The sequence below is a fragment of the Salmo salar genome, chromosome 06, assembly GCF_965601325.2.
Source record: "Salmo salar chromosome 06, fSalSal1, whole genome shotgun sequence".
Classification (NCBI taxonomy): Eukaryota; Metazoa; Chordata; class Actinopteri; order Salmoniformes; family Salmonidae; genus Salmo; species Salmo salar.
In genome coordinates this window covers 32,827,957-32,854,189 of record NC_138296.1, presented here as the reverse complement: position 1 = coordinate 32,854,189, position 26,233 = coordinate 32,827,957, and the positions used below count along the sequence as shown (strand labels likewise).

The window sequence follows — 26,233 nt, the reverse complement described above, 5'->3', positions numbered from 1 at the left end:
CAAGCACTATGTCAACCAAGCACTATGTCAACCAAGCACTATGTCATCCAAGCACTATGTCAACCAAGCACTATGTCAACCAAGCACTATGTCAACCAAGCACTATGTCATCCAAACACTATGTCAACCAAGCACTATGTCAACCAAGCACTATGTCAACCAAGCACTATGTCAACCAAGCACTATGTCATCCAAACACTATGTCAACCAAGCACTATGTCAACCAAGCACTATGTCAGCGTTATTAAAGCAGTGTGTGCTACATTTTGTCTTGTGTGACGTAATAACAAGTCCGTGACAATGACAGTGTAACAAGGTACAAGGGATAAGGATAATGACAGGGTGATGTAAGTAAGCGCATCACAGAAACCCCTGCCCTCTGCTCTGTATGCATACACACGTACATGCAATGTCACATGGCTGACACACCTTCTGACACAGAGACACACAAATCCTCTGCCACATGCAAAGATACACACACAAACCTCCTACAACACACACAAACACACGCACACATGAACCGTCTACACAGACACACACGCACACACACACACACACACATTCATACATACATACACACATACACACACACACACACACACCCTGCCCTGTGGGACTGACAGATGGAAAGGGGCAGAGGAACAGAACAGGGACAGAGGCTTGTGGAATTGGGCCTGTCCTTCCTTTGTGCAGTCGGTACGCTGTAAGTCTATCCTCTACTAATTGGCAGAGCGGTTCACATACAAAGTCTGCCTGTGAAACCCTATACTGCCGGGTGTCGTTCAGTGAGTAAAGTTTACAATGTGTAACAATGTTCCTCTGGCAGAAAGAGAGAGGGAGAAAAGACCGATGGATAAGGGGATGGAGAGAAAAGGCCGGAGATGTACACATAACGGAGAAGTGGAGATGCATAAGGGAGAGATAGAATCGAGGTACAAACATGAAGAGACATCATATTTTGCATTGATACCGTTATGAGGGAGAATCAACTGTCAACTACAGTATATACAGATCTAGGATCTTAATTTGATCACCTTGTTGCAGGAGAACTTGTAGTGTATTTGAGGTTTAAAAAGGCTTCTGAAGTTCGTAATTTCCACTTAGAAATGTCATACTTGATATTGACTTACGAAAAATATATTAACCCCTACAAAATGTACATTAACAATAATCCACATAATATTTCCCATTTCCTGTTGCTGCAGGATTATTTTCCTGCTGTCACAAACTGTCTCAAATTAAGATCCTACATCTGTAGCGTGAGTTGCCAGATAATGTAATGCAGAGCCCGCTCTCTCCTCAGCTCTAGTTTCTCTCCCATTCAAACCTGTTTCTCATTAAGGATTAAACTGAAGTTAGTCCTCTGTTCCCATAATTAAGACATTCCTTACGTCCAACTCCTCAGATTTTTTTTAATTCCCCTAGCTCTCTCGCTCTCCCACACTTTCTCCCAAAGGTGAATATTACATACAGGATATAGACTTGAGGCTTTCTGTGTGTTCGTGTAGCTGTGTTAAATGTTTTTATGAGTGAGTATGTGTATAAATGTATTTATGAGTTTGTGTGTGTGTGTGTGTGTGTGTGTGTGTGTGTGTGTGTGTGTGTGTGTGTGCGTGCGTGCGTGCGTGCGTGCGTGTGTTTCAGTGGCGGCTCCTCGGAGGAGAAAGAGGAGGACTCTGTGAATTTCATAAAAATGAAAATAGTGAAACATTAAGAAAGTTATTTTTAGATAAAACTATACTAAATATATTCACATGTTACCAAATAACTGATTAAAACACACTGTTTTGCATTGAAGGTCTGCGGTAGCCTTCTCACCTCGTTCCATAGACCTACACAGTAATTAAGACTACTTCCGGAGGATGTCATCCAACCTATCAGAGCTCTTGCAGCATGAACTGACATGTTGTCCATCCAAACAAAGGATCAGAGAAAGATCGCATAAGATACAGTTAGCTATAGCACTGCAGTGCATAAAATGTGATGAGTAGTTGATGCAAAGAGAGAAAAAGACAATAGTTGAACAGTTTTGAACAAATTAATTTATTCAAAAATGAAGGAGAAAGAGCAGAGAGAAAGAGAGGGAGAGAGATTTTGTTGTATTTCGTTCTATACATAGAGGAATTATATTAATGTAGCTAGCTGGCTAAGGCTATCCAACACTTCCAATTCAAGGTAAGCCACCGGTGTAACTGCTAAACTGATTGCTGTACACTACTGCATGATTGTACACATGGGTTGGATTGATAGTAGCTATGTTGACTATGACATTAGCTAATATGGTGACAACTTTGTATGCTGTGTGTAGTGGTTATGGTATGAAGGTTTGACTTGGAGAGGTTTGTCCACAAGTGAAGGGAAAATGTGTGTCACAATTGTCTTCGTCTTCAGAAGAAATAGAGAAGTCCTCATCTGACAAAGTAGACCAATACGCAGCGGAGGTCGCGTTCATCTTTGAATTTAATTAATCAATAACGTGAACACTATACAAAACAAGAAACAACGACAGTGCAACAGTTTTGCAGGCTATACAAACGCAGTGCAAAAACAATTACCCACAAACACACAGAAAAACACACCCTACTAATATAGGACTCCCAATCAAAGGCAACTCAACACACCTGCCTTCAATTGGGAGTCCAATCCCAATTCACTCTACATAGAAAACAAACCTAGAACCTATACCCACAACTAACTAACTAAACCTAGAAATACATAAACACAGAGCAGTGCCCAAAACCCCCGGAATACATAAATAAAACAACCTACTACCTACACCACCACCCCGAACCATATAAAACAAATACCCTCTGCCACATCCTGACCAAACTACAACAACACATAACCCTTAACTGGTCAGGACGTGACAATGTGAGATGAGGAGAGCACATAAATGTGATGATGCTGTTTGTATGACTGCTATGAAAGTGTGTGATCAGGGGTGTATTAATTCCGCCAATTCTGTTGCAAAACGTTTCTTAAACGGAAGCAAATGCAACAAAACGGGGATGGACCTACCTGAATTTGTCCAATAGAAACTCTCGTTTTAGTTGCAAAACGTAACGTTTTGAAAACCGTTTGGACTAATGACTACACCCTAGATCAGCTAAAGTGTGCACATTTTAAAGGGAGAGCGGGGGGAGCATCTCATACATGTACACACATACATGTACACGAGATGAATGAAAGACCAATGGATCACGAGAGTCATTTATTTATTTATTTATTTGACATTGAATGTGTCACTGTCTGTCACCTTGATTACTCCAATTTGTCTCTTGACCTGTGCACCTATGTTATAAACATTCATTTGTAGGCTAGGTTGTAGCAACCTCATGATGGGTATAGGGCAAATTTCAGTATCATGCAGTAGCCTAAACCTATCACTGTTACACGGAACTGGGTGAATGGAATATGAATGACAGACAGTCATTCAATATTCTGTAATAGAAATAAGGCCATGCTCATAAAAAAAAAAGAAATCGTCCTCCCTAATGTTAAACGGCACTGACCACCACTGGTGTGTTAGTGTGTAGGCTATGTCTGGTCTGCTTTGGAACCCCATCACATAGCCTCTCTGACCCTCCCTTTCCCGTGAAATTCAATTTCAGGCTTGAGTGATTATTCCTCAGATATGTCTGCATTATGGTCGGACGTCTGTGAAGCAGAGCTCACTTACTGCTGGGGGGCGAGGTGAGATGCTCCCCCCTCTCTCCCTCCCTCCCTCCTCCCTACCTCCACCCAGACAGAGCAAGTCACACATTCACCATGAGATAGTATCCCGCCATCCCCTCAGTGACCCGACCCTTTACCTCCGTGCCACCGAGGCAGGGTAGTAGCGTGGCCGGTGAGGGTGACTGGGGCGTTTCCAGGAGTCGCAGGCTAATTGGGTCAGATTGCGGTGAGTGGAGCATTACGCCTGAAATTGGAAACACATGTGGCCGCTCTTTGTACCCAAGTCTGAAAAAGAGGAGGAACGGGGGATGGTGAGGTTCATGAGGAGAGAGTTTAGATGTAGTAAGAGAGTGAGGGTTGAGGAGAGAATGTGAATGAAGGAGAAAGGGGGAATAGTGAGATGTGAGGAGATAAAGTGGACAAAGTGAGAGGGGAGAGAGACATGATATGAAGGGAGAGAGACATGGAAAGAGAGAGGCAGAGAGACATGAACATATAGTGGGAGGGTTAGAGAGAGTAGGGGGAGAAGGAATGAGAGTTAATGAAAGATTGGCACAGCCTGGGGGAAAGGGTGAGTTCAATAATTGAAGTTAAGTCTGACGCGTCTGCCTTCATGCCCCTGGTCTCTGGTGGGGACAATCAGACTGTATAACCTCCACCCTGACAGCTCGGCTATTTGCAGTAATTGCCACAATTACACTGATATTTGGCTGAGGTACAATTGACGGGATATTCATTGCTATAGTAATAAATCCATGTTTGATGACATTTTGTGTGAGGAAGAGAAAGGTAGACTGATTGGTTGAATGTGAAACGTTAGGGTTTATTTGGAATTAGATAGACACAGCCTAGGGGTGTGTGAAAGTGTATCACATGATGTTGGTGCATTTCCAGTTTAAAATGTTTCTGTGTTTTTTGAGGTTATTGGATTGGTGCAAATTGCAATAACATGATTGTATTGTTATGTTTGTTTGTTAGTTATTGATGCCAATTAGCTACATGTACACGAGATGAATGAAAGACCAATGGATCGCGAGAGTCATTTATTTATTTATTTATGACATTTCATGTGTCTCTGTGTGTGCATTTTAAAATGTGGCATGCATTGAAGCAGCACGGTCTCTAAATCTATTAGCAGAGAATGTTTGGATAATGTGATATGTGTTTCATGTGACAGAAAAATGCTCCAGGTGAAAGGGTGTAAAACAAAAAGAAGATATATCTGTACTTACTGATGTGGTTCTGGGAGAGAGAGAGAGAGAGAGAGAGAGAGAGAGAGAGAGAGAGGGAGAGAGAGAGAGGGAGAGGGAGAGAGAGAGGGGGAGAGGGAGAGAGAGAGGGAGAGAGGGAGAGAGAGAGAGAGTGAAATAACTTTTGTCCCTACATTTGTGTGTGTTGACCTTACTCTCACCGTCTTTGTTTGACTGTCATATCTGTCAATACCTTGCTAACTCTCTCTCGCTCTCCCTTTCTCACTGATGTAACCTCGGGCAGAAATATCTAAGTGTGCACAGAACAAGTTCAGACAAAAAAACAGAGAGAGAATGGTGGGAGGGTTCCAAGGATTGCCAATGACTGACACTAAATGCTGAGAGGGAGGAATGCCATGAGGGAGACACCGGGGAAGAACAGCAAAGAGGGTGAGGATATGAAGAGGTAATAACATCCAAATCTTATTTTAGGGCTGCTCCTGTATGTGTGAGAGAGATTGAGTGTATTTCATGGAGTGTGTGCGGCTGTGCGTGTGTGTGTGTTGGGGGAAAACAGTAGCAGTCAGTCACAGAGTGATATCTATCAACATCCCTTTAGGTCTGACTGTAATGACAGTGGTAAGTACCCCCATCTTTGAGTGAGTTCTGCATTTTAGCTAGTTCCACTATACACAACTGACCCGTTTAGCAGTTGGAGTTTGAAAAGTTCTTTTCATTCTCCCCCTCTTTCTCTGTCTCCTTTTCTGTCCCCATCTCTCCCATCCCAAAAGTCTTTCATGAGCAGTCTCACAGGGTTGTAACACAAGCCTCCTCTCTTTTGTCTCCATTCTTTTCCTTATCCTTTCATCTTTTTAAACATTCATGGAATAAAGGTTTTAGTGCGATGGAAACCACTAGTTGGTAAAGAAAGAGTGTGTCTGAGAGACGCAGACACAGGGAAAAGGTAAAGCCTTCCTCTGCTCATCTACCAATTTATGGTTTCCTTTTCAACAAGAAACTTCAAGGTGGACTGACTCAGTGGATGCGCTGTTCTCCAAGGTCAAAAGAAGTGCACATCAGCTACATACTCAGCTGGTGCGAAGAGCCATCTAGATGAACTGTCTTTCATAACTCCATTGTCTTCACAGTAGCCTAGGTCTCAGCTCTCAGCCCTGGTGTCATCTTCACCAGTTTGTTGTCGAGTCGGTCAAACCTCAAACGTTGGCCGAAAGAACTACACAGTAGCCTAGTATACTAGACATGTGGTCTGGTATATGTCAGCTATCTTCAAACAATCAGAAGATAGCTGTCCAAAGTCATCCAAATACCTCAAATTCTGATTAGGTACAGTATTTATGGGTATGTTATGATGTGTTATAGACAGTAGGCCTAGCTGACTGACGAGTCATGAACCTTAACCCAGTTTAGCCTCATGATTTCCCAGGGAAAGGAACGGTGAGGTAAAGGTAAATCATAGCTTAAATGATTATATTAGATCTATAATAATGTTTTTCTTCATCCATAATAAACAACAGTTAGGCTGTTTGGGGCTATACATTTTGTATTGAGAAAACTTGACATTCGATATTCCTCTCACAGATGTTCCTCGTCCTGTTGTTTCTTCTGTGCTTTCTTTCCCCCTCTGTCCTTTACCCCTTTCAAAAAACTCGCTCGCCCCGTCTTGTCCTCCCTCTCTTCCGCTCTAAAAGCAACCAGAAGCTATTCGCGTTCAGGCTACAGGCGGAGTTTTTGAGAACTGGGAAGAATTTGACAAACTTTGTTGATCCCAACGTAGCCTAAACGGACCGCAGCGCTTCGCTGCCAGTCGTTATAGAGACGTCGATTAGTTTACTGTGTATGTCGACTTCAATATAAATAAATTACAGTTCCTCTTTCATGGAATATGAAGAACAACGTCAGGAGGATGAGATCTTGACCGAATCATGCATATATCTTTATTTTTTCTTTTAGCAAACTTCGCGTTATCTGTCTTGTTTAAGCGCTGTTAGGACGGAGCTGTTTTTGAATATTTATTTTTTCTTCCCATCGTTTTTTAAAATTATTGTTGTTTAATTCAAACGGACATGGCTAACTGATAGAATAAACTTTTTTTTTGTGACGTGGGAAGTTAATTTGAATTGAATATGAAAACGTTACTTTTTCATTTAAACCAATATTGAGAGTTTTACCACTTCGCCAACTCTCTCGGACCATTAGTCTATAACCAATGTGGTGTCAACTGGAAGGACGCGTGGTCCGGATCTCACCTAAACGGTACACATTTACTTGTCATGTCCTTTTTACAAACTGCAGTTCATGTATATGTTAATTTATTTGCATATGTATTAACACGAGCTATGGACACTTTCGGTTGCCACAGCGCATTGTTGGATAGCCTAATTGAATTTTCCATCACTGTTTTTTTTTCTTTCACAAGTATTCAGATAAAATAATAGGCTACGGATATAACCTATTCCTAATCTGCAGGTGTATGCTAGAGATCACAGAAATTGACAGGTTATCACGCCAATTGATCCATAATCTACTGAAATCTTGCCTATAGTCTACTTTGTGGGAGTTTTGGAGATTTAGGCTGTTGCTTACCTCTTGTGTTAAAAGTAATTAATGGCATTAAGTGCATAATATCCCTGAAATATTAGACTACTATGATTATGTTCCTTTACCAGTAGCGGAGTGCATTAAAGCCACAATCCTGAGTATGTGTTTCAACCCAACAGCAGACCCTCACTTGGTTTGGTAGGAAGCTGAGCGATGGGGTTTAGGAAATGTAACCACTCTCGAATTCATAGTGGGGCTTTGAATGCAAGTACTGACAATCTATTGCATGCATGATAGTTTAAAGCATTTTGCAGCAATACATTGTTTGTTTACTGAAATAAATAAGGCCTACAACCTTATATGTTGTGTTGTAATGGAGTAAGAAGACAGTTATATTAAACTCATGAGGAATAATGCATTATATACTTGAAGAATCAATGGTTATATCAGTCATTGAAATAAAAATAACCAAAGAACAGCAGGAAATCTTCCAGATTATGCTTAATTTGCCGTGCAAACGTGGCCCTTTGCATGTAAATAATGACATGTGCACCACCTTCAGTTGGTTAAATGCTTAAGGAAAACGTTCTGGGTTTTTCAACGACGATTAGGTAACAACATGGTACCATATGGAATGTTTCCTTCATGGAGGCTTCCTTCTGGTAGACAGCTTCATTCACACTGCACTGCTGCTCTCCTTTCTTCCTATGATCAGATTGACTGTCATTTATCCTTTGGGTTAGTGCCTGATTAGATTTGACAGGTTCTTGTATGTTCATGTTTATGCTGTGTGTGTGTGTGTGTGTATGCTTTTTTGTGTGTGGGGTGTGTGTGTGTGTCCTAACGAAAAATGTATCAACCCCTACCAAAAAAATTCCATTATTTATAATCCACCTAATAATTCACATTTTGTGTTTCTACAGGATTATTTTCCTGCTATAGTAAACTGGCTCAAATTAAGATGCTGTGTGTGTGTGTGTGTGTGTGTGTGTGTGTGTGTGTGTGTGTGTGTGTGTGTGTGTGTGTGTGCGTGCGTGCGTGCGTGCGTGCGTGCGTGCGTGCGTGCGTGCGTGCGTGCGTGCGTGCGTGTGTGTGTGTGGGGAAATGTGAACTGAAAGAGCTGTACACCGAGCCAAGGCCAGAGAGAGGCCAGGGTAGATACCCAGTTAGACTAAAGCGTGGAATGACACAATCATAGAATAATAATTAATGGGATGTTTGCGCAGAAGGACTGCTAAGCACTGTTACGTGCTCAAAACTCATGAGCACAATGCTTTTACTCAGTCTCAGGCCATACAGAGACAGAGAAAAACAAAGACAAACATTAACCTGCTGTAGTGTTTCCTCTGCTCTAGGCACAGCAGGTGTCACAGGCGTGAAGTTGATCTCTGTCACAGTTTGGCTATGAAGAACACACACACGTCCATAAGGTTATGTGTTGACTCCAAAGAGATATGATTATCCCGACTGGTCTGGGCCTTGACATAATGAATCATCTCAGACGGACAAATGGACATCCGGCCCATTACCCACACATGAAGGGGATTAGTTGTTAACAGGATAATTGCACAGTAGCCACTGCCAGGTGTGGAGCCAGCTTAATGGATTTCTCTTCTCACTGTTTCCTAACAGAGCTTCCCAGACTAATTCTAGCTTCCCAGTCTCATTCCTCTCCATCCTCTCTCTCACTCCTCCTTCTCTGTCATTTCAGACCCACAATATACTTCTCAGGTAACCATCTAAAAGATTAGTCAAACCAACAACCATAAGGCACCTATCCCTAATCACCAGGTTTATTTGTGAGATTTAGGCCTAGCTGTAAGTTGTACGTATGACTTTGTTGTAGCAGTGTTATGTTGTGTCTGTTTATTTGAAGATCATTTAAAAAATGAGTGTGTTTTTGAACTGTTGGGCAGTTTGGTTTTCTGTAGGAACTTGGGGGAGTGTTTTGGTTTGGGGTTAGAAGGTTTGTTTTGACAGGGTTTGGGGTTTGGATTGTTCGTTTGGATAATGTTTGGAGGTTTTGTAAATTAGTTGGGAAAGTCTAATGTTTTCTTATAGTTTTGAATCTGTGGTTTTGGGATGTTTTTTCTATAGACCGAGTGTCAGGGGCGGAAATCCCGGGGGGAACGGGGGGGACACGACCCCCCCATCCTGGGAAAAATATGATTTGTCCCCCCCAATATATCACTGAAACATAACTATGTAATTTAAATAATATTAATAATACGCAATGAAAGCAATTGTGCTGATTATAGACACTTAATAGCGCGTTTTTAAGTTTCAAAAGATTGCGACCCCCCCACCCTTTGCCTCACAATGGTTTGATCCACTGCCAGTTCCTTAGCTTGCTAGGTAACGTAGAGGTCGTATCTACTGTCTGAAAGGCACTCAATGCACGTAACTGATGTGAGGTTAATCCAGTCAATCGCGCACACACACTAGCTGAATATGCAGAGCTAGCGCGCAAATATTAACTATTAAGCTAGCTAGTACCTATTCCATTTATGTGGCGTCGTCAAAGATGGAATCTTTGCTATCGTCAATTTATTCCAAGATCAGCATGCATGTAAGTTAGTGCTTCAAAGTCCCTGTGATAAGGTTAGCGATAAACTGAACAGAACTACACTTTCTTCTACCATTGTTTTAAATATATTTAATGGTCTCGTTGCAAAAGCTAAATTGTCGCAAATTTATATATTTTATTTCACCTTTATTTAACCCGGGTAGCAAAGATTATAGCAAACACCACTGAATTGGTGCTCGCTAGCTTTGCAAATTCAGCTATTGTTAGAAGCCAGCCAATATGAAACAAACGATTAAAATTACAAAAGGTTGCAGCATATGTTGTGTAAATGGTGAACTCATACAGCTGTCAACTCTTGTCACTGCAATCCGTTTCACATTTGCTAGCTACCTTTTAGATCGAAGCCCATATAGAATGATAGAAGATAAGATGATAGAAGCCCATCTCCTACTGTAAATAACCTACATACTGTGTGTGTGTGTAGCCAGCCAGGTAGAAAAATGGCAGAAAAAAGACGGACATCAGAGTATTTTTCAGTACACCAAAACGCAAAGTAAGAACCCTAGTAGCCTAATATCTCAGACTAGTTGATAAAATGTTCATAAGAAAGAAGTGAAATGCTAATGGAATGTTTCAAAATGATGTCATTAGGCAGAGCAGGCAACAGATGGCACACAAACAGCAGAGTTGGGGACAGATATGCAGGGACAGACTGGCAGAGACAGGGAGTCTCAGGTAAGTTTGTTGAGTCTTTGTTTGGCAACATTATGAAAGGTTCTCAATTTTTAATGTAATTGTCCCCTCCAAAGTTGATATCAGATTTTCGCCCCTGCCGAGTGTGTTCGTATGGGGGATTGGGTTGTCTATTCATTTGTGAGATTGTTTGAGATTTGCTGGTTGGGACAGTGTTTGGGTCTTATCCAGCTGAGGAGTGAGGAGGTCCTTGTCTGGCCAGGCAGGGAGTGTAAATGGCGCGTGTCATTGTAGCAAATGGAGCATGATGATGAAAAGCTCCTGTGCAACAGAGTACACATCGCTCGCTGATATGGTCTCCAGCGCGTGTGTCTGCCTGCCTGTCTGGTGTGTTTTCTCAGAAAACCTTACAACCAGCTCTTCCACTAAACACACACACAGCCTTAAAATGTTTTTTACTTTATATACATAATCCCCATGTATAAAAATACATGGGGATCATAATGCCACTGATTGAATAATTGACTGTCTCTGTCTCTCTCTGTCTATGTCTCTCTCTCTGTCTTTGTCTCTGTCTCTGTCTCAGTCTGTCTCTATCTCTGTCTCTGTCTCTATCTCTGTCTGTGTTGTCTGTTGCCACATGGCACAGTGCATGTTCATCTATAATTGACAGTGCTCTTCTGCAGCTCACCATCTGTCTGGGCTGGAACTAACCAGAACCCAGAATGGCACTTCAGGACAATTTATTTGCATACAGCACACAGCACACTTGTGTTTACGAACTTACGGACGGCCCTGTGCCAATAAGAGAAAACAGGAAACGAGTCCTTTGATGTGATGTACGTATCACCAGGGAACGAGGCCCACAGAATGCAAGCATAAATGCATGGCTGATGTGTCATCTAATGTTCTGGTTCTTTCACTAATCACTATTGTGTCCCAGGTGTGGTCAGGTGTAGTGAATTTCCTGTCATTTCTCTTTCTCTCACTGTATCTTTCTTTCTCCCTCTCTGTCTTTCTCTCTCACCTCCTATCTACCCCCCTCTATTTATCTCTCTCTCCCTGCCCCTCACTCAGTCTCCCCCTTCCCCTTTCTCAGTCTGTTGTCTGGTCTGGGGACACCTGAAGGTAGCAGTAAACCCACATCACAGACATTCTGAGCATTCTACCTTTTTTAACTCTTTCTAAATGTCCCCCTCCCCTTTTTCACATAACAACAGATAAATAGAAGTGACACATGACTCAGTGTTGGAAGTGGGTTCATATTTTTCTGGGTGGAGGCCCTATGCTCTCCCAGAGGAATCCTCATAATCATGGTTGACTAGTCCTACATGATGTGTGACACCATCATGATATGCCACATATGTAGCAGGCCTCTTCAGACAAAACGCGAACCAGAGGAAGGCATGTGTTGTTGCTGTACTGATCAGTGTTTCCCTTATATTCCTTTAACAGTGGCGCATAGCCGCTGCTAAATTGTTGGCGCCAAGTTCAGAGTGACAAGTTCAGAGCGACAAGTTATAACAAGTTACATATCTTCCTCAGATTCTCATCAGACCATCCAAGAAACCTCCCAGGTAACTAGCTAGCTAGTTTGGAATCCTGGAAGTGCAGCCAACCATAGAGATAGAGGACTCTAGTGCCCAAAATCCAGTTTGAGCATGGGCAGCGCCATTGAGGACTTTTACCATTTTGAAGTAGTCAACTGGGTGGGACTTCCTATGGGTTAAGGAAGGATCACATAATTCCATCCAGATCATGGGGGGGGGGGGGGAAAATCAGCCATAACTGCAGGTGACAGTAAATCACCAACCGTGGCTTTATACCTGTTCAAACAACACACTCCAGGTGTCAGTATGCACTTTTTCAGTTTGTTTACCAACTCAGAAGTAGTAGAAGAAGAAAATTAACTATTTCAAAATGGAGATGGCCTCAATGGCGCTGTCCATGCTCTCACAGACGCCATAATGGGACAGATACAATGTTGAGTCCTCTAACTATCTCTATGAGCCAACCCTATTAATACAGATGTAGGATCTTAATTTGATCACCCTGTTGCAGGATAACTTTCCTGCAATGCAGGATATTTTAAAACTTGTTGTGTATTTGAGGTTTAAAAAGGCTTCTGAAGTTTGTAATTTCCGCTTTGAAATTTCAGACTGATTTTTCGTAAAGGGAAAATCATCAACCCATACAAAAATGTCCATTAATTATAATCCACATAATAATTTACATTTCCTGTTGCTGCAGGACAATTATAATAAACATAATAATTTACATTTCCTGTTGCTGCAGGATTCTTTTCCTGCTGTAGCAAACTGGCTCAAATTAAGATCCTACATATGTAGATGTATGTAATAAGTATTATACAGTAACTTTACACTAGCTAAATTATTTTTAGGGTTCATATATAATTGGCTGGGGATGTCATTGAGGTCATGAGATAAAAGGAAACTGTCCTCGATTTTCAGAAGAGTTTTAAAGGAAGAGAACATAATTACAATTTGGAGTAGAATGTCCTTTCAAAAAATCCTTAATGTTACACTTTTACATGAAACTGCCAATCCAATGCCATAGTTGACATACTAATATGACACTGAAGCTCAGTCAATAGATTATTATTGTAGTACCATATTATCTTGAAAACGTATCAAGTTGAATATGATGGTGTGCTTTGCCCTCTGGTGGCAGGTGTGAGTGAGAGGACAGAGGATCAGGGAATTGGTTAAAATCAAATTTTATTGGTCTCATACACGTGTTTAGCAGATGTTATTGTGGGTGTAGCGTAATGCTTGTGTATCTAGCTCCAACAGTGCAGTAATATCTAACAAGTAATATCTAACAATTTCACAACAATACAAACAATACACACAAATCCAAAGTAAAGGAATGGAATTAAGAATATATAAATATTTGGATAAGCAATGTCAGAGCGGCATAGACTAAGATACAGCAGAATAGAATATAATACAGTATATACATATGAGATGAGTAATGCAATATGTAAACATTATTAAAATGACCAGTGTTCCCTTATTAAAGTGGCCAGGGATTTCAAGTCTATGTATATAGGGCAGCAGCCTCTAAGGTGCTACTGATGGCTACAGTATTTAACAGTCTGATGGCCTTGAGATAGAAGCTGTTTTTCAGTCTCTCGGTCCCAGCTTTGATGCACCTGTACTGAGCTCGCCTTCTGGATGATAGCGGGGTGAACAGGCAGTGGCTCGGGTGGTTGTTGTCTTTGATTATCATTTTTGGCCTTCCTGTGACATCTGGTGCTGTAGGGCAGGTAATTTGCCCCTGGTGATGCGTTGGGCAGACCGCACCACCCTCTGAAGAGCCCTGCAGTTGCCGTACCAGGTGGTGATACAGCCCGACAGGATGCATCTGTAAAAGTTTGTGAGGGTTTTAGGTATCAAGCCAAATATCTTCAGTCTCCTGAGGTTGAAGAGGCACTGTTGCGCCTTCTTCACTACTATGTCTGTGTGGGTGGACCATTTCAGTTTGTCAGTGACGGGTACGCCGAGGAACTTGAAGCTTTCCACCTTCTCCACTGCGGTCCCGTCAATGTAGATAGGGGGCTGCTCCCGCTGCTGTTTCCTAAAGTCCACAATCAGCTTTGTTTTGTTGACGTTACGTGAGAGGTTATTTTCCTGGCACCACACTCCCAGGGCCCTCACCTCCTCCCTTTAGGCTGTCTCGTCATTGTTGGTAATCGGTCCTACTACTGTTGTGTCGTCTGCAAACTTTATGATTGAGTTGGAGGCGTGCGTGGCCACGCAGTTATGTGTGAACATGGAGTATAGGAGGGGGCTGAGCACACACCCTTGTGGGGCCCCTGTGTTGAGGATCAGCGAAGTGGAGGTGTTGTTTCCTACCTTCAAACCTGGGGGGCCCAAGCTTAATGATGAGCTTGGAGGGTACTATGGTGTTGAATGCTGAGCTATAGTCAATGAACAGCATTCTTACATAGGTATTCCTCTTGTTCTTGATGGGATAGGGCAGTGCGATGGCGATTGCATCATCTGTGGATCTATTGGGGCAGTAAGCAAATTTAAGTGGGTCTAGGGTGTCAGGTAAGGTAGAGGTGATATGATCCTTGACTAGTCTCTCAAAGCACTTCATGATGATAGAAGTGAGTGCTAAGGGGCGATAGTCATTTAGTTCAGTTACCTTTGCTTTCTTGGGTACAGGAACAATGGTGGACATCTTGAAAGTAGTGGGGACAGCAGACTGGGATAGGGAGAGTTTGAATATGTCCGTAAACACTCCAGCCAGCTGGTCTGCACATGCTCTGAGGACGCGGCTTGGGATGCGGTCTGGTCCGGCAGCCTTGCAAGGGTTAACACGTTTAAATGTCTTACTCAAGTTGGCCACGGAGAAGGAGAACCCACAGTCCTTGGTAGCGGGCCACGTCGGTGGCACTGTGTTATCCTCAAAGCGTGTGAAGAAGGTGTTTAGCTTCTCTGGAAGTACTAGTGAAGCGGTTAATTAAAGGTTCCTCTGGTATCACTCATCATTCAACATTGTGTTCAAAGGAGGTTGTGATGTAAACTTTCAGAGAATTGGCCAAGGGCCAGGATTTTCTGGAGCTTTTTAGAAGGAAAACTGTTCTTCAAGTATTTCTGGTTTCACTTTTTTAATGTTTCCAAATCTAAGTTCAGCATCTGTCACAACAACAATTAAGTGATTAGTTCAGTTATTACTGTAAAATTCCTTATTTTCTGCCACAAGGCAAAACATTTATTGGATCAAAGCTTGGGTATTTACTTGTATGCTCATGTATGTTTTTGCAAACTGATATGCACCAAACCAAATCTGTTTATAGAATTGACCAAAGGGACTACTTCGCACACAACCATAGATTGTGCACAGAGGACCAACTGCAACTACAAACATTTGATGTTTTATGCCATTAAAAGTTGAAAAAAGCCTTTCGAAACCCTAAGGCCTCATTATGACTGCTTGAGTTGTAATTCATTTCCTTTGGCTGTGAGATGTATGACCCACAGTCTACACACATACCAGGATTATAGAGGCTCCATTTGAAGGCCAACAACCGGGCAGCCAACCGGGCAGCCAACCGGGCAGCCAACCGGGCAGCCAACCGGGCAGCCAACAGGGCAGCCAACCGGGCAGCCAACCGGGCAGCCAGCCGGGCAGCCAGCCGGGCAGCCAACCGGGCAGCCAACAGGGCAGCCAACCGGGCAGCCAACCGGGCAGCTAACCGGGCAGCCAACTGGGCAGCCAACCGGGCAGGCAGGGGATCTGTTCTGCTGCATGTCCATTGTTCCACAGTCTCCTCACATGGATAAACTGAGCCCATTTTCCATGAGTTCTGCTAAGATTATAAAGCTACCTCTACACTTCTAGAGTTAACAGTAAAGCTACAGGTTAGCACCAGTAAAATGCTTGTTTTACCTTTTCATGAGAGTTCCACATTTACTGTATTGAACACTGTTTTAACCCCATTTCTCTTTCTCTCCTCTTTCTCTCGCTCTCCCCCCATACCTGTCTCTCCATCCTCAGTTGATACGTGTTGGGAGTGATGCACTGGCTTCCCCTGGTTGCCATGGTGATTGCCTCGGCCCTGCCCTTCCCTCACAACCCTGTGACCAGTACTGTTGCTGAGATGACGGAGCCTGGCAGTAGCCTGGACAACCACACAGAGGACATCGATGACTCTTCCAGTCGCTCCCCCGGATCTTACTCCACACTTCCAGCTCCTCAGGCCTCTGTGGACTACAACTCCCACAGTAATGCCTCACTCAAGGACTACAATGTGACAGCTGATTCTGGAAGAACAGACAGTACAAAACACCTCAGCGTGATGGGTGTCAAGAAAGACTACAATAACCTCTCCATAACTAAAGAGGAGGTGCAAACTTTGAAAGGGAAGCGAAAACAACAAAGTTATCTGTCAAAAAGCAATTTACATACAGAAAACACAAACAGCGTTGGTTTAAATAAATATTCTAACACTGATGGAGGAAAACTCAGGAGCACCAATGGCAACAGTTATCAGGACTACCCCTCCCAGGAGAACTATGTACAAGAAGACTATAAACCAGACAGCAGCAGAGCTGGTGATGACAGCAGCTTTAGAGACATGGCTCAGAAGGAAAACCATCATCACTCTCTAGACCCCAGGACCGATGAACAGGATCTCAGCCCTCCCAACATGTATGTGGTGGAAACGTACAAACCTTCCACTAATGCTGGACACCACAGTAAAACTGGGCCAGATCCCTCCAGTCAGAGGACCCCGCAGAGAGCAGAGGCTAGGAAAGAGAGCAGTGATAACAGGGGAGAGGAGGGGAGGGAGGGTGGGCCTGGGGCAGGGGCTGGGAAAGGTCCGGATCTGTCAGAGGAAGGAATGGAAGTAGGACTAGGGTTAGGGCTGGGTCAGGGGCTGGGAGGTGTAAAGGAGAAGCAAGAGCTGTTGTTTTTAGATGCACACCCGCGGGTCCTTTTCTCTGCCTTTACTCCAGAGCACCCGCCCCTCCTCCTCATGCTGGAGTCAGGCATGTTGCCCATAGAAGGAGAGGACAAGGAGGAGGAGGAGGAAGTGTCGGACGCAGACGGACACATGGAGGGTCATGGGGACAGAGAGACGGACAGGAGTGTGCCGCTGAGCTGGGTGGACACTCTCAGTGGAGCCAGGGAGCCCCCTCGCCCCGCCCCCAGGCACAAGCGCTCGCACTTGTCCCACACCAGGCGGGGTGAGATGCCGGTGTGCGAGTCGGAGAGCGTGTGGGTAACGAACAAGACGACGGTCATCGACGAAAAGGGTAAGACAGTCAACATCGTGCCAGAGATCAAGACATTCAAGGGGACGCTTAAGCAGTACTTCTATGAGACTCGCTGCCGTCAGGAGGGGCAGCAGTGGGGCGGTGGGCCGCAGCGGGAGGCAGGGGGGGCAGTGACAGAGGCCGTAGGTGTGTCCGGGGCCAGCTGCCGGGGCGTGGACATCAGGCAGTGGGTGAGTCAGTGTAAGGCCAAGGACACATATGTCCGAGCCCTCACTGTTGACAACAGCGGTCTGCAGGGCTGGAGGTGGGTCCGCATCAACTCGTCCTGCGTGTGTGTCCTACTGTCCAGAGTAACCAGGAAAAACAGAAGAAGGGAGTGAGGGCAGGAGATGGAGGAAAGGTGGAGAGGATAATGTGGAAGAAATGTTAACACAGATAATGCTTGGGACATTGGATGTAATGTCAATGAGACAGTAGGTGTTACTTTATAGGCCAGGGTGCCTCTTATCCAGAGCGACTTACATTAGTGCATTCTTCTTATGATAGCTGCACTCTTACAAAAAAAGAGTTCCAAAAGGGTTCTTCGGCTGTCCCCATAGGAGAACCCTTTTTGGTTCTAGGTAGAACCCTTTTTGAAGTTCTATGTAGAACCCTCTGTGGAAAGGGTTCTACATGGAACTCAAAAGGGTTCTACCTGGAACTAAAATGGGTTCTTCAAAGGGTTCTCCTATGGGGACCGCCAAAGAACCCTTAGGTTCTAGATAGCACTTCTTTTAAAGAGTGTAGGCGAGACAACCCCTCCACCCATCACGGGCTCAGTGAGTGTGACTACACAAAAACAATAAAACCTCAACACTACAACTTAGGGAAAACTATCATATCAAAATAGTGATTTAAAAAAAGTACTGTTTGTTTCATAATTGTTTTCATATCATATATGTTATTGCTGAGTAATACTGTATGTAAGCATGAGTTTTAAATTAATATATTTCTTTATATATGTGTACAATATGTGAACAGTATGCTTTTATGTATGAAAGTATGTATATTTATAGAGAAAGGTATGTGGAATGATAGGTTTGTTGTTGTTACATGATTCCAGCCTCTGGTGTCTGGCCTCTGCTCTGAATGGGAGAGGAAGGGACTGGCAGCACCTAGTGATTTATCCTGATACTGCTCAACACTCCATACTGAGCACTGACCATCCCCAGTCCTCCTTTGTGAAGTCTCGCAGAGAACATTATCACTGAGTGCTTTAATAGTAAGATAGAGAGGAGAATTGAGCCATGTATACTGTGAGCACAATGCTGGGTGTCATCATGATGCCCATACTGTTGTCATGAGAGCAACAGTCCATTTACAGTGTAGCCAATCATATGTGATCAGAACATTTGCGTGACCAATAGAAACCATGCAGCAGTGTGACAACCACAGAAGCATTTTATCTCTATCTCTCCCTCTAGTTAGATCATTAGATGATTGAAGAATTCCATTCGCCTCAGTTTGCAGTTTGAACTCTGCACTCTATAGTATATGCAGTACAACATATTTATACATCTGGCTTTTTGTAATACATGTATGTATATTGTAAAGGCCTGTTTCTTATTCCATAAGTAAAAGATAAACTATTATAACTTATTTTATCATTATTTTTATGCATAATGGTCTTCCGGCATGTGTCAATGTTGTGATCTATCGGTGTGTGTTGCCTCTCTTTCTGTCATATACACATACAGTATATACATGCTGAACATGCTTCTCACAAATACACAAAGCACTGCCTCTCCTCCCCTTACACACTCTCCTGTTGTCTACACACGTGCCAACTCCAGGTACACAAAGTGAGAACACACATTGGGATGTGTAGTACCACTTTATTTTGTCTTCTTATCACCATCATCTTCATTACTGTTTATTTTCCAGGTGTTATTTTCAATTTGTATTATCATCTTCGTCATTCATATTTGTTTTTCAATCATAACACAATTTGTTTTCAAAATGTACACATACGGTAGCATATTTTAATGACCATTTTTAATGTTTCATATTTACTTTTCAAATTAGGTCAAATTAAATTAGTAAGAATTAAGTATTAAATGAACATGTACATACAATTATTCAATACATACATACATAACGAAAATAAATATAGTTATCATAAAAACATAAAAAATTAAAATAAAAATACATACATTTTACAAATTGTTCCCCAGGCTTTCATCCTCATAGGTTAGATTTCTACAGATATATGTGTATCATCTTCACCCCCCAAAGTTGACTTCATTGTCATCTTGGTTGTTTGACATGCATCGTAACACAGAAGCTAAAGGTTTTTCTTGACTTCCAACGGTCTCTTCTCTCTTCCTGGATCTGCTTATCATCCTTCCTCTCTTGGTTTCTGTTATGGCTTGCGTGCAGTAAATTAATCGTCTCCATCCTCTTTTCTTCTGGTCACTTTGACTGTTTTATCTCGCCTTCGTCACACCTCCATCTTTCCCCTCATCTTTCAGGGGCACCCAATGAACCTGAGCTGATGATGAGAGCTGTAAAGTCCACCACATCTAGAACGCCATTACCCTGGGCTTTGTACTAGACCTGCAGTATGTAACCTGGCCTCAACAACATGTCCCCCCACTCTAATTTAACTGGCTTTAGTGGATACCTACAAATGACTAAATTACATCACAGCGATTTAACACAATGACTGTGTGGCCCCCCATCCCATCGTATCCTTGCAGCTGTGGCCCCCCATCCCATCGTATCCTTGCTGCTGTGGCCCCCCATCCCATCGTATCCCCGCTGCTGTGGCCCCCCATCCCATCCTTGCTGCTGTGGCCCCCCATCCCATCGTATCCTTGCTGCTGTGGCCCCCCATCCCATCGTATCCCCGCTGCTGTGGCCCCCCATCCCATCGTATCCTTGCTGCTGTGGCCCCCCATCCCATCGTATCCTTGCTGCTGTGGCCCCCCATCCCATCGTATCCTTGCTGCTGTGGCCCCCCCATCCCATCGTATCCTTGCTGCTGTGGCCCGGCCTTTGATCTCCACAATAGATTCCATTCAAAAGAGATTACTCTAGAGCCTAGAGCCTCTCAGCTTTCAAGGTGCCAATGGATAAACCATGAGTAGAGGAGCGGATTGCTGCCCCTCTGATGTGGCTGGAGCCAAGATGGCGGCCTGAATGGGGACATGGTTTTACTGCAGCACTCTAACCAACTTAGGAGAACCCCTGACAGCACCATAGAACCTAACAGATAGAGAGCCACAATGGGTGACACTGGACACCAGTCTCCTCCTCCTCAGCACACAACTCCACATCGAACAATCACATATTGAGACAGAACAAAGAGAGAGATAAAACAGTCGTCCTGCCTCATCCTACCCTTCTAGTCATGTACGTACAGTATATATCCTGTCAATATTTCATACATTCTTCATGTCCTTTTCCCTTTGTTGTTTCTCCATCTTCGTCATTTCTTCTTTATCTCTGTTATTGCAGAATGGTCAGACCAATAGATTTATATTTAATAAATGTATATATTCATTGCTTTTCTGCTGCTTTCCCCTCCTGTGAATGAATGAGAGGAGGGCAGTCCAGTCGTAATCCAGTCACCATGGCCCTGAGGAGAAACACAGGATTACTCTCACACACACACCACTGTCCTCCTGACTTCACTCAAACCAAATCCCCACCAACCAATGAACCAAGCCCACCGCTAAAGACCTCACCCACAAACAATGATATAACCAAAGCTCAGAACACAGCACCACAACAAACAATGTAGCTTGAAAACAAGTCAAACCACTTCAATATGCACACATGCACGCTATCTGGCATGCCTGAAGGTTTTGTTGCAAATCAAACCATGCGAGAACTCCAACTAGCTACTGCATGTGTTTAATGTGTTGGTTGAGGGCTTCTCACCTCCGTGTCTTTCAGCAAGAGTATGTCCTGACTGAGGCTGCCTCACCGCGAGGCCCAGAGTTCACTAAGAGAGAAGAAGGAGAGAGACACAAGATCAAAATAACGACAAAATAGCATTGAACTTTTCCATGATGTACTATTATAAAGTTGTGGGAGGAGGAAATTGTGGTAGCCCTGCCCTCTGAACCTGCTGTGTCCTGTAGGAGCGAGCCACTGGAGGTTTTGCATATGAATATCCAAGCTAATGCCATCAGTGTTGGAACTAGCCCAATAATGGACTAAAGGAGCATAATGTTACTCCTTATAGTCCAAGGACCTTACATGTTCTGTTTAGAGACAAAATACTTCATCTAAACGTGATTCGACTCTCAATTGTGATAAGGTTTTAGAAACACAACGCTCTCTACTTTCATGTCACATCGAAATAATTTCACAAATGCAGAATATACACTTACTGTAGACTGTTTTAATTGGTTTTAAAACAGTTGAGCCGACAGTATCTTTCAGTGACAACCCGTTTGTGGCGTCCGTCTTCCTTTTACACACAGTTGTCCTGAGACGCCGAATGCTAATTAGCACAGGTAGTCTACTCAGTCTCCTCTGTCAAGCGCTGTAACATTGGAAATATGGCCGTATGGGAAGCCTATAAATGTGTGTAGTAATTTCACCTTTTGTTTTTCGAAAATTATTTCTCGCTGATATGAAAGACAAGTTCCTTATGTTTCCAAAACTGTACCACAGGCGATGCGTGTTAACATTTAGAGCAAGCGTCAAGGCTTTTAACAAAACTTCCCCAGACAGAAAATACTATTATCAATCGGCGCAAAAGTTAGTAAGCTTCTATGAATGGGGTACATCGGAACATACTCGCATGTGACACTGGTCTTACATTTTTTCTCTTACGTAACACGCAAACCGCTTCAAGACAAATATAGTTGTTTTTCTCATTAATAAATCAGTATGACTAGCCCATAGTAAATATGTGTTATCCAGGGTTGTAAGGGGTCATAAATTGTCCAAAGCGTGACCTGAGTGATAATAGAAGAATAGCCCTGGAGGTGTAATAAGCGGAACAAATAGGAATCTGAGAGCGTGGCCAAAGGGAGGGGTCAGAGGTTAGGGGGAGAGGTCATCCTTCTCACCGTCACTCTGAACCTTTCTCAGGGTCACGGAGGGCGTGGAGATGGCGGAGGCACGGAAGTTAGCAGGCAGGTTCTCCGATGAGTCTGAGGTCACCCCCCTAAGGTCCTTCTCCCTGAACATCTTCCTCCAGGAAGGGGAGCGGGTGAACGTCTTAGTCCCATCCTAATGGAGGGGGGTACAGAGAAGGGGGAAAATTAGGAGAGAAAAGAGGGGGGAGGGGAGAGAGAAAAAGAGAGAGAAATAAAGAAAAAAGGTTATGTCTGTCAACATTGTCAAGTTAGAAAGAATGACTTGTATGAGGTGGAAAATGCGGTCTTCACATAGTTTCTGAACTAAGCGTACTGTGTTCTTTAATACCTCATCTGGTCTTCTCTCTGTTCCCATAGAGATGAGGGAGTTGTATTCCTTCTCTAGGAGTTGTCTAGCCTAGAGGAGAGATGATAAGAATCAGGCTAGTCACTTCATTTGATATACACTACGATCAGTTTCACCTGCATGCCTGAGATACAACTGTCATCTACCAGCCAGCAGTTAGCCTGGGGACGCTGTTACTGAGATACAACTGTCATCCACCAGCCAGCAGTTAGCCTGGGGACGCTGTTACTGAGATACAACTGTCATCCACCAGCCAGCAGTTAGCCTGGGGACGCTGTTACTGAGATACAACTGTCATCCACCAGCCAGCAGTTAGCCTGGGGACTCTGTTACTGACATACAACTGTCATCCACCAGCCAGCAGTTAGCCTGGGGACGCTGTTACTGAGATACAACTGTCATCCACCAGCCAGCAGTTAGCCTGGGGACTCTGTTACTGACATACAACTGTCATCCACCAGCCAGCAGTTAGCCTGGGGACTCTGTTACTGAGATACAACTGTCATCCACCAGCCAGCAGTTAGCCTGGGGACTCTGTTACTGAGATACAACTGTCATCCACCAGCCAGCAGTTAGCCTGGGGACTCTGTTACTGACATACAACTGTCATCCACCAGCCAGCAGTTAGCCTGGGGACTCTGTTACTGAGATACAACTGTCATCCACCAGCCAGCAGTTAGCCTGGGGACTCTGTTACTGACATACAACTGTCATCCACCAGCCAACAGTTAGCCTGGGGACTCTGTTACTGAGATACAACTGTCATCCACCAGCCAGCAGTTAGCCTGGGGACTCTGTTACTGACATACAACTGTCATCTACCAGCCAGCAGTTAGCCTGGGGACGCTGTTACTGAGATACAACTGTCATCCACCAGCCAGCAGTTAGCCTGGGGACGCTGTTACTGAGATACAACTGTCATCCACCAGCCAGCAGTTAGCCTGGGGACTCTGTTACTGACATACAACTGTCATCCACCAGCCAGCAGTTAGCCTGGGGACTCTGTTACTGAGATACAACTGTCATCCACCAGCCAGCAGTTAGCCTGGGGACTCTGTTACTGACATACAACTGTCATCCACCAGCCAGCAGTTAGCCTGGGGACTCTGTTACTGAGATACAACTGTCATCCACCAGCCAGCAGTTAGCCTGGGGACGCTGTTACTGAGATACAACTGTCATCCACCAGCCAGCAGTTAGCCTGGGGACTCTGTTACTGAGATACAACTGTCATCCACCAGCCAGCAGTTAGCCTGGGGACGCTGTTACTGACATACAACTGTCATCCACCAGCCAGCAGTTAGCCTGGGGACTCTGTTACTGAGATACAACTGTCATCCACCAGCCAGCAGTTAGCCTGGGGACTCTGTTACTGAGATACAACTGTCATCCACCAGCCAGCAGTTAGCCTGGGGACGCTGTTACTGAGATACAACTGTCATCCACCAGCTAGCAGTTAGCCTGGGGACTCTGTTACTGAGATACAACTGTCATCCACCAGCCAGCAGTTAGCCTGGGGACTCTGTTACTGAGATACAACTGTCATCCACCAGCCAGCAGTTAGCCTGGGGACGCTGTTACTGAGATACAACTGTCATCCACCAGCCAGCAGTCAGCCTGGGGACTCTGTTACTGAGATACAACTGTCATCCACCAGCTAGCAGTTAGCCTGGGGACTCTGTTACTAAGATACAACTGTCATCCACCAGCCAGCAGTTAGCCTGGGGACTCTGTTACTGAGATACAACTGTCATCCACCAGCCAGCAGTTAGCCTGGGGACTCTGTTACTGACATACAACTGTCATCCACCAGCCAGCAGTTAGCCTGGGGACTCTGTTACTGACATACAACTGTCATCCACCAGCCAGCAGTTAGCCTGGGGACTCTGTTACTGAGATACAACTGTCATCCACCAGCCAGCAGTTAGCCTGGGGACTCTGTTACTGAGATACAACTGTCATCTACCAGCCAGCAGTTAGCCTGGGGACTCTGTTACTGACATACAACTTTCATCTACCAGCCAGCAGTTAGCCTGGGGACGCTGTTACTGAGATACAACTGTCATCCACCAGCCAGCAGTTAGCCTGGGGACGCTGTTACTGAGATACAACTGTCATCCACCAGCCAGCAGTTAGCCTGGGGACGCTGTTACTGAGATACAACTGTCATCCACCAGCCAGCAGTTAGCCTGGGGACGCTGTTACTTGTGATACAACTGTCATCCACCAGCTAGCAGTTAGCCTGGGGACTCTGTTACTGAGATACAACTGCCATCCACCAGCCAGCAGTTAGCCTGGGGACTCTGTTACTGACATACAACTGTCATCCACCAGCCAGCAGTTAGCCTGGGGACTCTGTTATTGAGATACAACTGTCATCCACCAGCCAGCAGTTAGCCTGGGGACTCTGTTACTGACATACAACTGTCATCCACCAGCTAGCAGTTAGCCTGGGGACTCTGTTACTGACATACAACTGTCATCCACCAGCCAGCAGTTAGCCTGGGGACTCTGTTACTGACATACAACTGTCATCCACCAGCCAGCAGTTAGCCTGGGGACTCTGTTACTGACATACAACTGTCATCCACCAGCCAGCAGTTAGCCTGGGGACTCTGTTACTAACATACAACTGTCATCCACCAGCCAGCAGTTAGCCTGGGGACTCTGTTACTGACATACAACTGTCATCTACCAGCCAGCAGTTAGCCTGGGGACTCTGTTACTGACATACAACTGTCATCCACCAGCCAGCAGTTAGCCTGGGGACTCTGTTACTGACATACAACTGTCATCTACCAGCCAGCAGTTAGCCTGGGGACGCTGTTACTGAGATACAACTGTCATCCACCAGCTAGCAGTTAGCCTGGGGACGCTGTTATGGAGATACAACTGTCATCCACCAGCTAGCAGTTAGCCTGGGGACGCTGTTACTGAGATACAACTGTCATCCACCAGCTAGCAGTTAGCCTGGGGACTCTGTTACTGAGATACAACTGTCATCCACCAGCTAGCAGTTAGCCTGGAGACGCTGTTATGGAGATACAGAATCCAGTTTATGGGCGCGTTTCTCTGTCCAAGCGTTGCTGACGCATGACACATATTTCAATGCCTGGATAGGTATGTTAAGTGTGAAAAGCATTTCGCTGCACCTGCAATAACATCTGGAAATCTGTGTACGTGACCAATAAACTTTATTTTATTTTGAAGTATCTGCTAACCACATCATATGTTATAGCAATCTGGTCCCGACAACACAGTCGATGACATGGCACACAACCATTGGTTGTTGCATGTTACATCTGAGCAGGGGAAGGCATTTAATCACTTCTGATTAGTGGGTGGGGTGAGGCTTGTGCATGCCTGTGTATTCTGATTGGTTAGATGGGTGAGTA

At 44.3% G+C, this 26,233-nt stretch overlaps 2 protein-coding genes across 2 annotated transcripts in view; one reads left to right on the top strand and one right to left on the bottom strand.

Annotated features, from left to right (window-relative positions):
• Window positions 1-6,565: 6,565 nt before the first annotated feature.
• Window positions 6,566-19,034, top strand: LOC123723923 (uncharacterized). Its single transcript, XM_045720222.2, has 2 exons — window positions 6,566-7,139; window positions 16,174-19,034. Exon 2 carries the CDS (start codon window positions 16,193-16,195, stop codon window positions 17,774-17,776), a length of 1,584 nt encoding a protein of 527 aa, XP_045576178.1. The 5' UTR covers window positions 6,566-7,139; window positions 16,174-16,192; the 3' UTR covers window positions 17,777-19,034.
• A 220-nt stretch (window positions 19,035-19,254) lies between these two features.
• LOC106593156 (liprin-alpha-3) overlaps window positions 19,255-26,233 on the bottom strand; it is a 36,027-nt gene continuing 29,048 nt past the window's right edge. The window contains exons 29-32 of the mRNA XM_045720221.2: window positions 22,821-22,889; window positions 22,463-22,625; window positions 21,321-21,384; window positions 19,255-21,015 (exon numbers count right to left, since the gene is read on the bottom strand). Of these exons, the coding sequence (XP_045576177.1) occupies window positions 21,332-21,384; window positions 22,463-22,625; window positions 22,821-22,889 (285 nt within the window). The 3' untranslated portion in view covers window positions 19,255-21,015; window positions 21,321-21,331. The remainder of the gene's footprint in view (window positions 21,016-21,320; window positions 21,385-22,462; window positions 22,626-22,820; window positions 22,890-26,233) is intronic.